Source organism: Olea europaea, chromosome 15, assembly GCF_002742605.1.
Source record: "Olea europaea var. sylvestris chromosome 15, O_europaea_v1, whole genome shotgun sequence".
Taxonomy (NCBI): Eukaryota; Viridiplantae; Streptophyta; class Magnoliopsida; order Lamiales; family Oleaceae; genus Olea; species Olea europaea.
The window spans coordinates 8,755,651-8,766,666 of NC_036251.1; the positions used below are offsets into that span (position 1 = coordinate 8,755,651).

An 11,016-nucleotide genomic window follows, 5' to 3' on the forward strand; every position below is an offset into this window, starting at 1 on the left:
TAGTCAGTACTCATGTAAAATATGTCCAGTTTTTTGTTAAATCTTGGTACATAAAATTCATATTTAAATTATAAATTATGACAGTAATTACACGTTAATGTGGTGTATATATTTTTTTTCCTTGATAAAGGGGGATCAATGAGGTGCACTATCAATAGACAATAATATTGGTTTTAATTATAATCAATATCTACTGGTCGAAGAATGGAAGTTTAGCTTGCAAACTTGAATTGGTCATGGACTTCTGTCTACTTATTCTGTGTTATTTGAGAATGTATACATCATTACTGGAACTTTTCTCAGTCTGATTCTCATAATATCTTGGGACTTGTACTTCAAGCAAACTAAAGAGGAGTGTTATCAATTGGGAAATAGTTATGATTTTTTCATTCACAGTTTGACTTTGTTTTTCACACTAATGACCACATATATGCAGTAATTTTGGCATGGAAGCGGACAACAACCTTTTTCTATGCATACTATGTGTTCAAGACTTTAACTGCCATGGTTACTCAAGGTGGTGTTGTGTGCATTGCCCTTGGCTATTTGGTAATTCAAAATCTCAATGTGCTTATCATTCTTTACAGATATATAATTACAGGGGTACATAAGGAACTTGGGAGCATTATTTATCTTGTAGTAAGTTGCTATATTATTTATCTTAAACATGTCGATCAAGTATTTTCTCAGGCAGATACTGTATCCGAGGCGAAGCGTGTCTCCGTATTTGGAGTCCTGTCTGGTGTAATTTCCGCTGCATATGTTTGTGGCACCTTAGCTGCTCGGTTAGTCTCCACCACACAGATATTTCAGGTCTTCCCTCTCCCATCAATACGTGCTTCTTGTTTTCTTTACTGAACCGAGGAAACTTTCCTTCTTTCACCTCATATTTCCCTTTTAATTTTTGTCCAAAAAACTGATAAGTTTGATGCTAACAAGATGGTATAATTCATCCAGGTTGCAGCAGTTGTATCTATTGTTGCAGCAGTGTACATGAGAGTCTTTCTTAAGGATACAACTCGCCACACTGATGCCTTGGAGCAGCCAATCTTGAAGCTGGAAACAGAAAGCAATCAAGCCTGTTGTGAATCATCAAAGAAAGTAGACTTCATTAAGGGTATTCCATCTCCAAAGGATATATTTTGCTTGCTCAAAAGTAGGTATGATGCCTACCTATCCTAGAAGCTTTTCTTTTTGTGTTAATATTTTACCATTCTTTTAACACCTCCAGGCATCAAGAAATTCAGTTATAAATTCTTCTAAGGTTCTATATAAAAATAATTACCTCAAGACTTTCTTTTAGTTCAGTGTAACTTGATGTAGACGAAAATATTGCTTGCCAGTATCAATGATGATATCACATGATACCTAAGATTACTTCTTCTGTCATGCTCCATTCAATTTGACAGGGCTTCAGGTGAGAGTTGAATAGATGGGTATTTATGTAACTTTTCATTTTGTACCACCAAAGCTAATTGACAGTAGTCACCTCATGTTTAAATTTGATCATAGGAAGATTATGTTATCCGTGACATCTGAAAAAGAAAATATTGGGAATTTTCTCTAGAAGATTTTGAAAATTGTATTGGTTAGAAGATATTCTCACAAATTTCAGCACTCAATTACTTTCAAACTAAGGGCAAAGAAAATCTCATAACTTAGAGATCATATCTGTTCAAATTATGATGACCAAGTTGAAACCTTTCCAGGAGGACCTTTGTTTTGATTGCTACGTTACTATCAACTGCTGAAACATATGAAGTGTAACGTGAACCCTTATGGAAGTTCAACTAGCAGTATATTTACCAAAAACTGTACCTAACCGTAAAAATATTGTAAATTTTTCTAGTAACTAATTTCATCAAACAGAACAGAATAGACATGTCACTTGAAGTATTCTGCACTACCAAAGTTCTTTGCACCGTAGTACAATTTCTACATTTTAACTCGTCTTTTTCTTTATTGTGAGAGAAAAACTTTCAATTTACAGCTAATATCATCATGCTTACAAGGATAGTATTATTGATTTTCTCGTGTTTCTTGTTGTTTGAATGCTTACAAGTTTATAACTTTTTGGAGTAGTTTTACAATTTTTGTTTCCAGATGATGGTCATTTGAACATTTAATCCTCTTATTGCAGCATTACATTTTCACTAGCAGCATCTATTGCTTTCTTCAATAGCCTTGCAGAGGCTGGACTTGAAGCTTGCTTACAGGTCCTCTCTTCTCTGTAAATGTGTTTTTTGGTTATCAGAAGAGATGCAATATCAGATATGTGAAATTATTCATCACTTCAGATTTTGGTTTTCTTTGTAGGTCGTGTGTGCGTATATGTCACCATAACTTTGGTCCATCAAAACAGAAGATTAAAAACACGTGTCATCCAAGACAATATTTGTTAAGAGATTTGACCATTGCATACTTGATTGTTATATGCAAAAAGAATATAATAGTCATAGAAGAACAGGACAAAGGTGTGTGTGATAACTATTACCTCAAAATTAGGACAATGCCCGTTTGGGTGGTTTTTCATGTCAATAGAATGACAGACTTACGTGGTAATTGAAAAACGATCATATTACATCTGATATTGGACAAGCAGGAAAATAATGAATATAGTGGAAGTACAATTTTTCTGTGTACAATTAGATCGCTACGACTCTATGAAAAGCTTTGATAAAATTGGCCCTTCTGATTTGACCATTAGTTGTGTACATGGTGAGCACTGAGCACAGGATATTTCTCATTAAGTATTTAAAAATATTTTGATAATGTTGCATTTTCTCTCCTGCAGTATTTCTTAAAGGCACGCTTCCACTTCATGAAAGATCAATTTGCAGATGTGTTACTCATTGCCTACATTGGAGCCACCATATCAAATGTATCCTTAAATGGCTTATTGCTGATATTTTCATTATATCTGCCTATAAATTTGTTAACTTGTTTCATTCATTCTCACTAGACTGTATGATCGGGTTTCGATATTTGAAAATTTAAGAAATTTTGCAGGTGATCTTCATGCCTATATTTGGTCCTGTTATAGGAGAGGAAGTGTTGCTTTCTTTAGGACTCTTTGCTGGTTTTCTGAATGTACATGACTTCAACCAAATTACTACTTTTTAAATAAATTTCTACACATGTGAAGATGGTGATCTATTAGTTACACGTTAATAATTTATTGTCTGGGTTTTTGCAGATGTTTTTTGACAGCATAGCATGGTCTGCTTGGGTAATCTCTTCAGTGTTCCTTGAATGTATTTTTGTTCTTTATTATGTTAATTTGTTACTGCACATCATTCCCATATTGAACAATGTGTTTGTTTTACGTTCTGTTGGAGGAGCCAATGAGATTCCACAACCAGTTTAGTAAGCCAAGTAGTTTCAAGATTTTCTATATCCACACTGTCCTCATGCATTTCTAATTCTTGCTTCCACCTATTGCACTTTTATACTACACTAGCTAATATTATAGTGCAAATAGCACTTTACGAATTTTTTGCTACAAGTGTGTTGCACTGGTGCTTTATCATAGAGAAATAAATACTATCATCATTTTTTGATCTGCAGGTACCTTATGCCTCCGCTGCATTGGGTGTTTTCCTTTTTCTGGCAACCCCAAATGTGAGTACACAGTTCACACCAAGTTATTATCATCTATTTTGATTAGTTTGTTTTCGACGTGATGATTATTTGTTCTGTAATACACAGATAAGAAGCATCATTTCAAAACAAGTTGGGGACAATGAACAGGTATAGGGTGATATTTAGTTGATTTCCATTAGCTGTATATGGTCGTACTAATTTTTAAGTTGTTATGTCAACCACAAATTTGAAATATTGATCTAATTTATAAGATTTCAAATCCTCCCCGAGTTTGTTTTAACATTAATTCTCCATTTTTCTTGTCATTCATCAGGGAGTTGCTCAAGGATGCATTTTGGGCATAACATCATTTGCCAACGTCATCTCTCCGTTAATTTTCAGTCCTCTTTCAGGTGATCTAAAATTTCCATTCTCAATCATCGATAAGGTAGCTAATTTATTACAAACTTACACATTTCTATATGCTTCTTCCAGCTTTATTTTTGTCCGAGACTGCTCCATTTCATTTCCCTGGCTTCAGCATCTTGTGTGTTGGACTCGCTTGGGTAATGACTTTTACTTAACAGGCAAATCAACCTCAATAAATAGTTGGTCTAAGACCATCCACGACTGATTAAATCATTTTTTCCTGTTGCAAATGTGAACTAAACTCCCAATGCTAATTACATATTATCACTTGCAGCTGATAGGTTTCTTTCTGAGCACAACAATGAAGTTTATCCCCCACCGTTCAAGAGAAAAAGTTGGTAACAAGGACAGCGCCGAGGCCTAAATCAATTATGCCAGAGGGTTTACAAACTGAGTGTGAAGCTGAATACAAGATCAGAAAAACAAGAGCCGTCATTGGGCACTAATATATCTGTGTACACCAGAATAATTTATCACTTACCATAACAGCAAGACAATGGAGAAGTTGAACCATAAACCTGCCAACCTTTTGTCTTCATTAATTTCCCACCACCAACTACAATCGTGTGTTTGACAAATTAATCTCATACTATTGTTGTCCAAAGTTCTCAAAATTCTATCAAGAAACTTCTCTTAAATTTTGTGATTTTGTCCCATTAACCATTGCTAAATCCGCACACTACTTGATATAATCTTGTTTTTTTAACTATTGTCTTTAAACGTTAATAGTGATATAAGCCGGCCTCAATAAGTCCTAGATTCCACATAATATGAGAGAAGCCATTTGAAGAAATGCAGTTCACTTAGCTCCTGATTTTCAAAAGATGACTAACGTTGAGCTTGAAAAAAAATATAGGAATGTTCCCATTCATGGCACAAGGGCATCTCACTCCATTCATGGCTCTTGCCCAGCAAATAAAGCAAGAAAGATTTAGAGAGTTAGTATTATCAGTACCCCACTAAACATTTGAAATCTGAGGTCTTAAGTTTCTCTCAATACGACCATTCGCCTGGTTGAAATTCCTTTCTGTGCCACTGATTATGGTTCTCCAACCTTGTTCAGAAGACACGGATTCATTGTCTTACATTCACACCCTACGCTTCATGGAGGCCTCGGAAAATCATGAATCCCCTTCTAAGAAACTCCTGGAGGAGATGAAAGTGATGGCTCTCCACCAGTGTGCATTATCTCTGATATGTTCCTGGGATGGAGAGTTAAAATTGCAAAAAAGCTTGGAATCTTTCAATCTTGTTCATTGCTGGGGTGGCCTACAGTATGACCTTTTGCTTCTCGATTTCTCTGAATTCGTGATGAGATTTCCATTCCTGACTTCCCTGAAGCTTCTGGAATTGCACAAGCGTGAATTCCCATGGACTTAAAATAAGTGGAAGCTGCAAGTTTTTGGTTTTTCTTCCGCCAGAGACAATTCTCTCATTGTTTATCCTCTGATGCGATCCTATTGAACACCATACAGGAATTAGAGGACATTGGTTTGCAATATTTCAGACGGAAAACCAGTGTCCAGCTTCCTTCGCTATGATAAAGGGAAGGACACTAACATGCAATGCCAACTATTACATTGAATGGCTCAATTTTCATCACCCAGCTTCAGTTCTTTGTGTATGTTTCGGATAGATGTGCAGTATCTCCGCTTCACAAATGTTAGAACTAGCTCTAGGGCTGGAAAACAGTGGCAAAGCATTTATTTGGGTTGCTACACCACCATCTGGTTTTAGCAGCAACGTCAACCCCAAATTGTAACCTGGACAGACTACATGATGGAGAATCACTCCCCGGATGGTTTTGAGGAACGAAAGAAGAAACAGAATCAAGGATTGCTGATACACAAATTGGCTCCACAAAACCATATTTTATCACACGAATCCATTGGTGCTTTCCTCAATCATCATGGTTGGAATTCCATACTGGAAAGTATGTGTCGAGGAATACCAATAATTGGATGGCCAATGAGAGGAGAGCAAATTTTCAACTCCCATATGTTGGAAAAAGAGGTGTCAGTCTAGAGTTGAGAGAGGGGAAGAACGTCGAGGTTATTGGGCATGAACATATCTCGGAAGTGATAAATACAGTAATGGGAAAGACTGAAAAACGTGTTGGAATAAGAGGAGAGGCCCAAATACTGAAAGAGAAGCTGGAAAATGCAATCCACGAGGTTGAAGGTTTTAAGGGTTCATCTGCTAAAGCTGTGGATGAATTTTTAGTGACCTAGAAATACCTAGTTCTTTCAAATGCTGATCGATATTATCAAACACCCCCAGAAACAGTAGGAAGGTACACACGGCATGGATTGTCTCCCGCTACAGAAATATGTGCAATGTGTTAAGTAAATCAAACTGAAGAGGAAAAGAAAATACTGCCAAGGATTTTAACATATTTTCAAATATTATAAACTATTGTTGAACACTCAAATATATTGTTTATTGTGTGCTTTGTTTCTTCAAAGCAGAAGCAAGATTAATGCATACCATCTGAAATCACATGAAATCCTAAAAAATTTAAGAAAGGAAATCTGACTGTCACCGGTTAGAAATTCTCTTTCTGTACTATTAAGTGGCAGATTCCATCAGAAAGAACATTGGCCGATAACTAAATTTAAATTCATATAATATTTAGCCCACGTTTGGCCCCCATTATTTCATATTGTAATTTTTCTCTCTTATTTTCAACCACACAATCTTTCATAAAATAAAACTACACATAAACAAAAAACTTTTCCTTCTTTTTCAACTGCACATTCCCCAAATAAACACTATTCCAAATATTATAATACCAAGAAATGGGGGCCAAACGGGGGATTACGACCGTGAAATGAAACCTCTCGCCTATGAGAAAAAAAAGGTTTAACAGGTCTTACCAGCAGGCTAGCTCCGCCAATGCGATATTTTAATTAGATTTGACCACCTTCAAAACCTTAGCTCAATTGCAAATCAGAAGCACATTTTGTCGAGTGAGCATTCTCTTGTCGCCAAACTCAATTATTTTAACTTTCCCATGGAGCACAAACATTACAAACAAGTGGAATCCACCCGACTATAGCCATGTAGCTTTTTAATATTATTCTTCTCCATCAGCATCCTGATTTCATTCGCATCATCCCATCTCCCAGTATCAGCATACATATTATACAGCAAAACGTATGGGCCAGAGCTTTCTGGTTCCAATGTCATTAATGCTTCAGCTGCAACTTTCGCCATATCCACGTTGTTGTGCACTCTACAAGCACCCAACAAAGCTCCCCACACAGCCTTGTCTGGCTCAATTGGCATATCACGAATAACATCCATGGCCTCCTCAACCTGTCCAAATCGACCGACAACATCCACAAGGGAGGCAAAATGTTCAACTCTTGGTTCAATACCAAACTCACTAACCATGGATCTAAAATTTGACCTGCCTTGTTCCACTAGACCAGCATGAGCACATGCACTGAGAACTGATATGAATGTGATATACGTTGGTGAGACTCCAATTTGCTTCATTGATTCAAAGAGTTCCAGGGCCTCCTGTGCAAACCCATGAGACGCATATCCTCCTATCATAGCGTTCCAAGAGATGACATCCTTCTGAAATTTCATCTCATCAAAGACAATCTTTGCTTCAATTATTGCCCCACATCTTGCATACATGGTAATGAGAGAATTATTTAACGGTATGTCTGGTATAACAACCTTTGTGACGAATTGATGAATTTGCATACCTAGTTTCACATCTGCAGTTTCAGCACAAATGCTAAGAAGCGAGGACAGGGTGTGACGGTCAGGTTTCTCTCCTTTCTGCATCTTAAGAAAAAGTTCAATGCCTCTTTTGTAGTCTTCATTTTCCTCACATCCTGCTATTATGGTATTCCAAGAAACCTGATTTTTCTGAGGCATCCTCTCAAAGAAATTCATAGCAAGTTCCATATCCCCTGCCTGTGTGAAGCCCGAGATTATCGAATTCCAGGACAAGGTATCAGGATTTGGCATTTCTAAGAAGAGTTTGGTTGCCTCTTCCATGTCCAGCACGTGAACATAGCCACTAATCATTGTGTTCCAGGAAAATGTATCTCGGTCCTCCATCTGATCAAACAGCTTCCTTGCAGAAACAATATCTCCAGCTTTGACATAGCACATAATCATAGAATTCCAAGACACCATATTTCTCTCTAACCTCAACTCTCCCCCACTTCCCTTGTTACCACGAACTGGTATTCTATCAAAAAGCCGTCTAGCATCCTCAACCCTTCCTTTCTGTCCATACCCAGCAATCAAAGTATTATAAGCGTGAATGAGATCTTCTTCCCTGTCACCCCTTTTCCCATACTTAAATAAGAGATCAGCGGCCTCATCCAGTTCATCATTTTGAATCAAACCAGACACAAGGGCACTAAGAGAAGCTGCATCTCGTTTTGGCATCCTCTTAAAAAACTCTATAGCTCCCTTCACATCTCCATTGTGCAAGAACCCAGTAATCATTGTGTTCCAAGTCACAACATTCCTCTCCAGCATACTATTAAAAAGCCTCGAGGCATCATCCATCCTACCATTCTTTGCATATCCACTAATCATAGTATTCCAAGAAACAAAATCCCTCTCAGGCATTTTATCAAACAAGTATCTACCTTCTTCTACATGCTTCCTTCCACGGCATGACACATACACTGACAGCATCAAATTCCATGACACCACGTCTCTTTCAGGCATTTCATCAAATAGTTTCCGCGCTTTAGCAATCTCTCGGCGTTGGACATACCCACTCAACATTGAGTTCCACGTTACGGTGTTTCTTTGCGATAATTTATCAAAATATGCTCTTGCGTCTTCGAGAGGACCACTGCGGATCAGATGTGTAATCTTCTTATTAAGTATGCGGAGTTCTGGAGTGTCCGCGGAATTGGGTTTCATTGTCGTGAAAATTCGAATTTCTTGGAAAAACTGCCCCTCAAGTCTGGAGCTGAAATTGAATGATGCTGGTAAATAACTCCATTTCAGAGTTCGCATACCCGCCCAACATAGTGGCATAGCTAGAACAATGCAATTGTACAATTGTAGTAACCAAAAAAACTTCCTCAAGTTTTATAGGAAGCAGAATAGATCATAGTTGTTAGACCCGACTCGGACATTTACTTGGACAATGCAGCGGATCAACGAGTCAGTGGTTCAACTGGAGGGTCAATTCCTATCAAAAGTATTGTCAATTATTTTTATTGAACAATAAAATTTTGACAATTTCTACCACTAACTAAATTATATTGATATATGCATTTGAAACAATATAAACAACAATCAGTGATAAAAACTACGTTGTAGGCATAAACAAGTTGAAGTGGATTTGATAATCAAATAAAGATAAACAGACATACTATGCACATCATAACCATCCCCTTTTCACCTTCGTAGCTCCCTTCCTTAACACACTCATCAGGCCCCTTCGGCTAATTCCATCTCCTCTATCGTCCCTAGACCTCCAAAATCAACTAAACACTTAAGCCCTATCTGTCATCACCAATAGATCAACTGATGCATCAAATGATACCAATTGCTTGGCAAACAATGATTACCCTCTAAAACTTCCACATAAATTCAACTCAAAACACTTCTTAGCACACGATTTCTTTTTCTATCGGTTGGTAGTAAGCATAAATATTCATCTGTTTATTGGCCATTTAGGCTCACCTTTGTGGGTAACATGTGAGTTGTTAGGCAAAAAAAAAATACCCTCTGAATCAGTAAACATATTGTTAGATATCATGTTGTCAAATGACCTCCCGGGCGATGATGAAAACCAATTTTATCAGTCGACATGAATGGCTGAACGATAATTCAACATCGAATAATGGATGAACCGACCTAACGTTGCTTTACCTATTGGATGGCTAATACTCTTTGTGGCTTGTTGTTTCTTTTATTGGAACTTAACCCTAGTCGAGCCTACTTACCATATTGTGACTTACCTTAAGTTGGCCATTGAACTAATATATATATTGGTAATTGGTTCTTTCCCTTTGTGTCGTGCTTGAAGAGAACCCGAGAGAGAGATGTTATTCTTCTTCTTCTCTTTCATGCTTCCTGCCAAGTTATCTTCCCTACCAATTGCTTGAGGCTTTGTGACTCTTACCTGTGTGGTATTCATCCTAAGTGTGTAGTAGAATCAACAAGCAAGAGAGGAAATAGCAACCATAGGAAGGGCGGACGCCGGCGGTCAGTCATCTCTCGATTTGGTGTTGAATTCGATGTTTAATGGTTAACTGAGCCCGGAAATCACTTTGAGCAACTTAAGGAAGATCCTAACATCTGGTATCAGAGCTTGGATAGCAAAAATTGGCTCAAAATCGACTGATTTTCGGACTTGAACCTTAGAACCCGAATCTGAAAATTTCCAATTACTCACAAACCAAAGCTCGGTTGGACAAACGGAGGCCATACCCATCACCAGCTGGTCGAGGCGCTCCCGGAGAGGCGGCGCGTGTCCGGCGACGCTGTCTTCAGGTAATTTGGTTGTTTCGATCTCCTGAACGCGCTTATATACTTTGTTTTGTGTTTCAGGTTACACAGTAAAAGTTGGACGATTTTGCCCCTGGTGCGACGCCGACTGAAATTCAACAGCAAGCTCGTTTTTCTCCACTCTACGGACTCAGATAGGTCCGCGCTGGTAAATTGGCTTAATCCATTTAAATTCAACAATAGCAAGATCATCGTGTGGGGTGATCGTTAGGTTTTGGGGTTACCATGAAGGGGTAACCATTGCTTGTGCTAGAACTAGGATTACTTGCGTTAATTGAGTGCTTGTTCTTTTGATTTAAAGTGCTTGATATTTCTTGGTGGACGTAACGTTTAGGTTCATTGTTACTTTTGCTAAGAATTAACAAGATATTACTTTATCACGCTTCCCAATACTACTTTGTGTGGTTTAATTAGTGTGTTAACCAATGACAACACATAATTTTGATTTGGAAATTTTTAATGGTAAATGGGACTTCTCTATCTGGCAACAAAAGATGAGAG

At 37.7% G+C, this 11,016-nt stretch overlaps 2 protein-coding genes across 4 annotated transcripts in view; one reads left to right on the plus strand and one right to left on the minus strand.

The window, feature by feature from the left end:
* Positions 1-4,703, plus strand: part of LOC111410059 (hippocampus abundant transcript-like protein 1) — a 7,266-nt gene extending 2,563 nt beyond the window's left edge. Inside the window, exons 3-14 of the mRNA XM_023040222.1 lie at positions 437-549; positions 691-813; positions 958-1,160; positions 2,141-2,216; positions 2,795-2,881; positions 3,010-3,090; positions 3,197-3,229; positions 3,568-3,621; positions 3,709-3,750; positions 3,917-3,995; positions 4,078-4,148; positions 4,286-4,703. Of these exons, the coding sequence (XP_022895990.1) occupies positions 437-549; positions 691-813; positions 958-1,160; positions 2,141-2,216; positions 2,795-2,881; positions 3,010-3,090; positions 3,197-3,229; positions 3,568-3,621; positions 3,709-3,750; positions 3,917-3,995; positions 4,078-4,148; positions 4,286-4,375 (1,052 nt within the window). The 3' untranslated portion in view covers positions 4,376-4,703. The remainder of the gene's footprint in view (positions 1-436; positions 550-690; positions 814-957; positions 1,161-2,140; positions 2,217-2,794; positions 2,882-3,009; positions 3,091-3,196; positions 3,230-3,567; positions 3,622-3,708; positions 3,751-3,916; positions 3,996-4,077; positions 4,149-4,285) is intronic.
* Positions 4,704-4,825: 122 nt separating this feature from the next.
* Positions 4,826-9,709, minus strand: LOC111410058 (pentatricopeptide repeat-containing protein At1g62260, mitochondrial). 3 transcript variants are annotated; one of them, XR_002705609.1, is made up of 3 exons: positions 9,375-9,709; positions 6,888-9,190; positions 4,826-5,468 (listed from the first exon to the last, which is right to left on the minus strand). XR_002705609.1 is itself a non-coding variant. In XM_023040221.1 (2 exons), the coding sequence occupies exon 2, from the start codon at positions 9,031-9,033 to the stop codon at positions 7,039-7,041; it is 1,995 nt and encodes a 664-aa protein (XP_022895989.1). In that variant the 5' UTR covers positions 9,034-9,190; positions 9,375-9,709; the 3' UTR covers positions 4,826-7,038. The 3 variants fall into 3 exon arrangements, 1 of the variants encoding a protein (XP_022895989.1); XR_002705608.1 differs by having other exon boundaries at positions 4,826-6,330; XM_023040221.1 differs by having other exon boundaries at positions 4,826-9,190.
* Between the last annotated feature and the right edge of the window lie 1,307 nt (positions 9,710-11,016).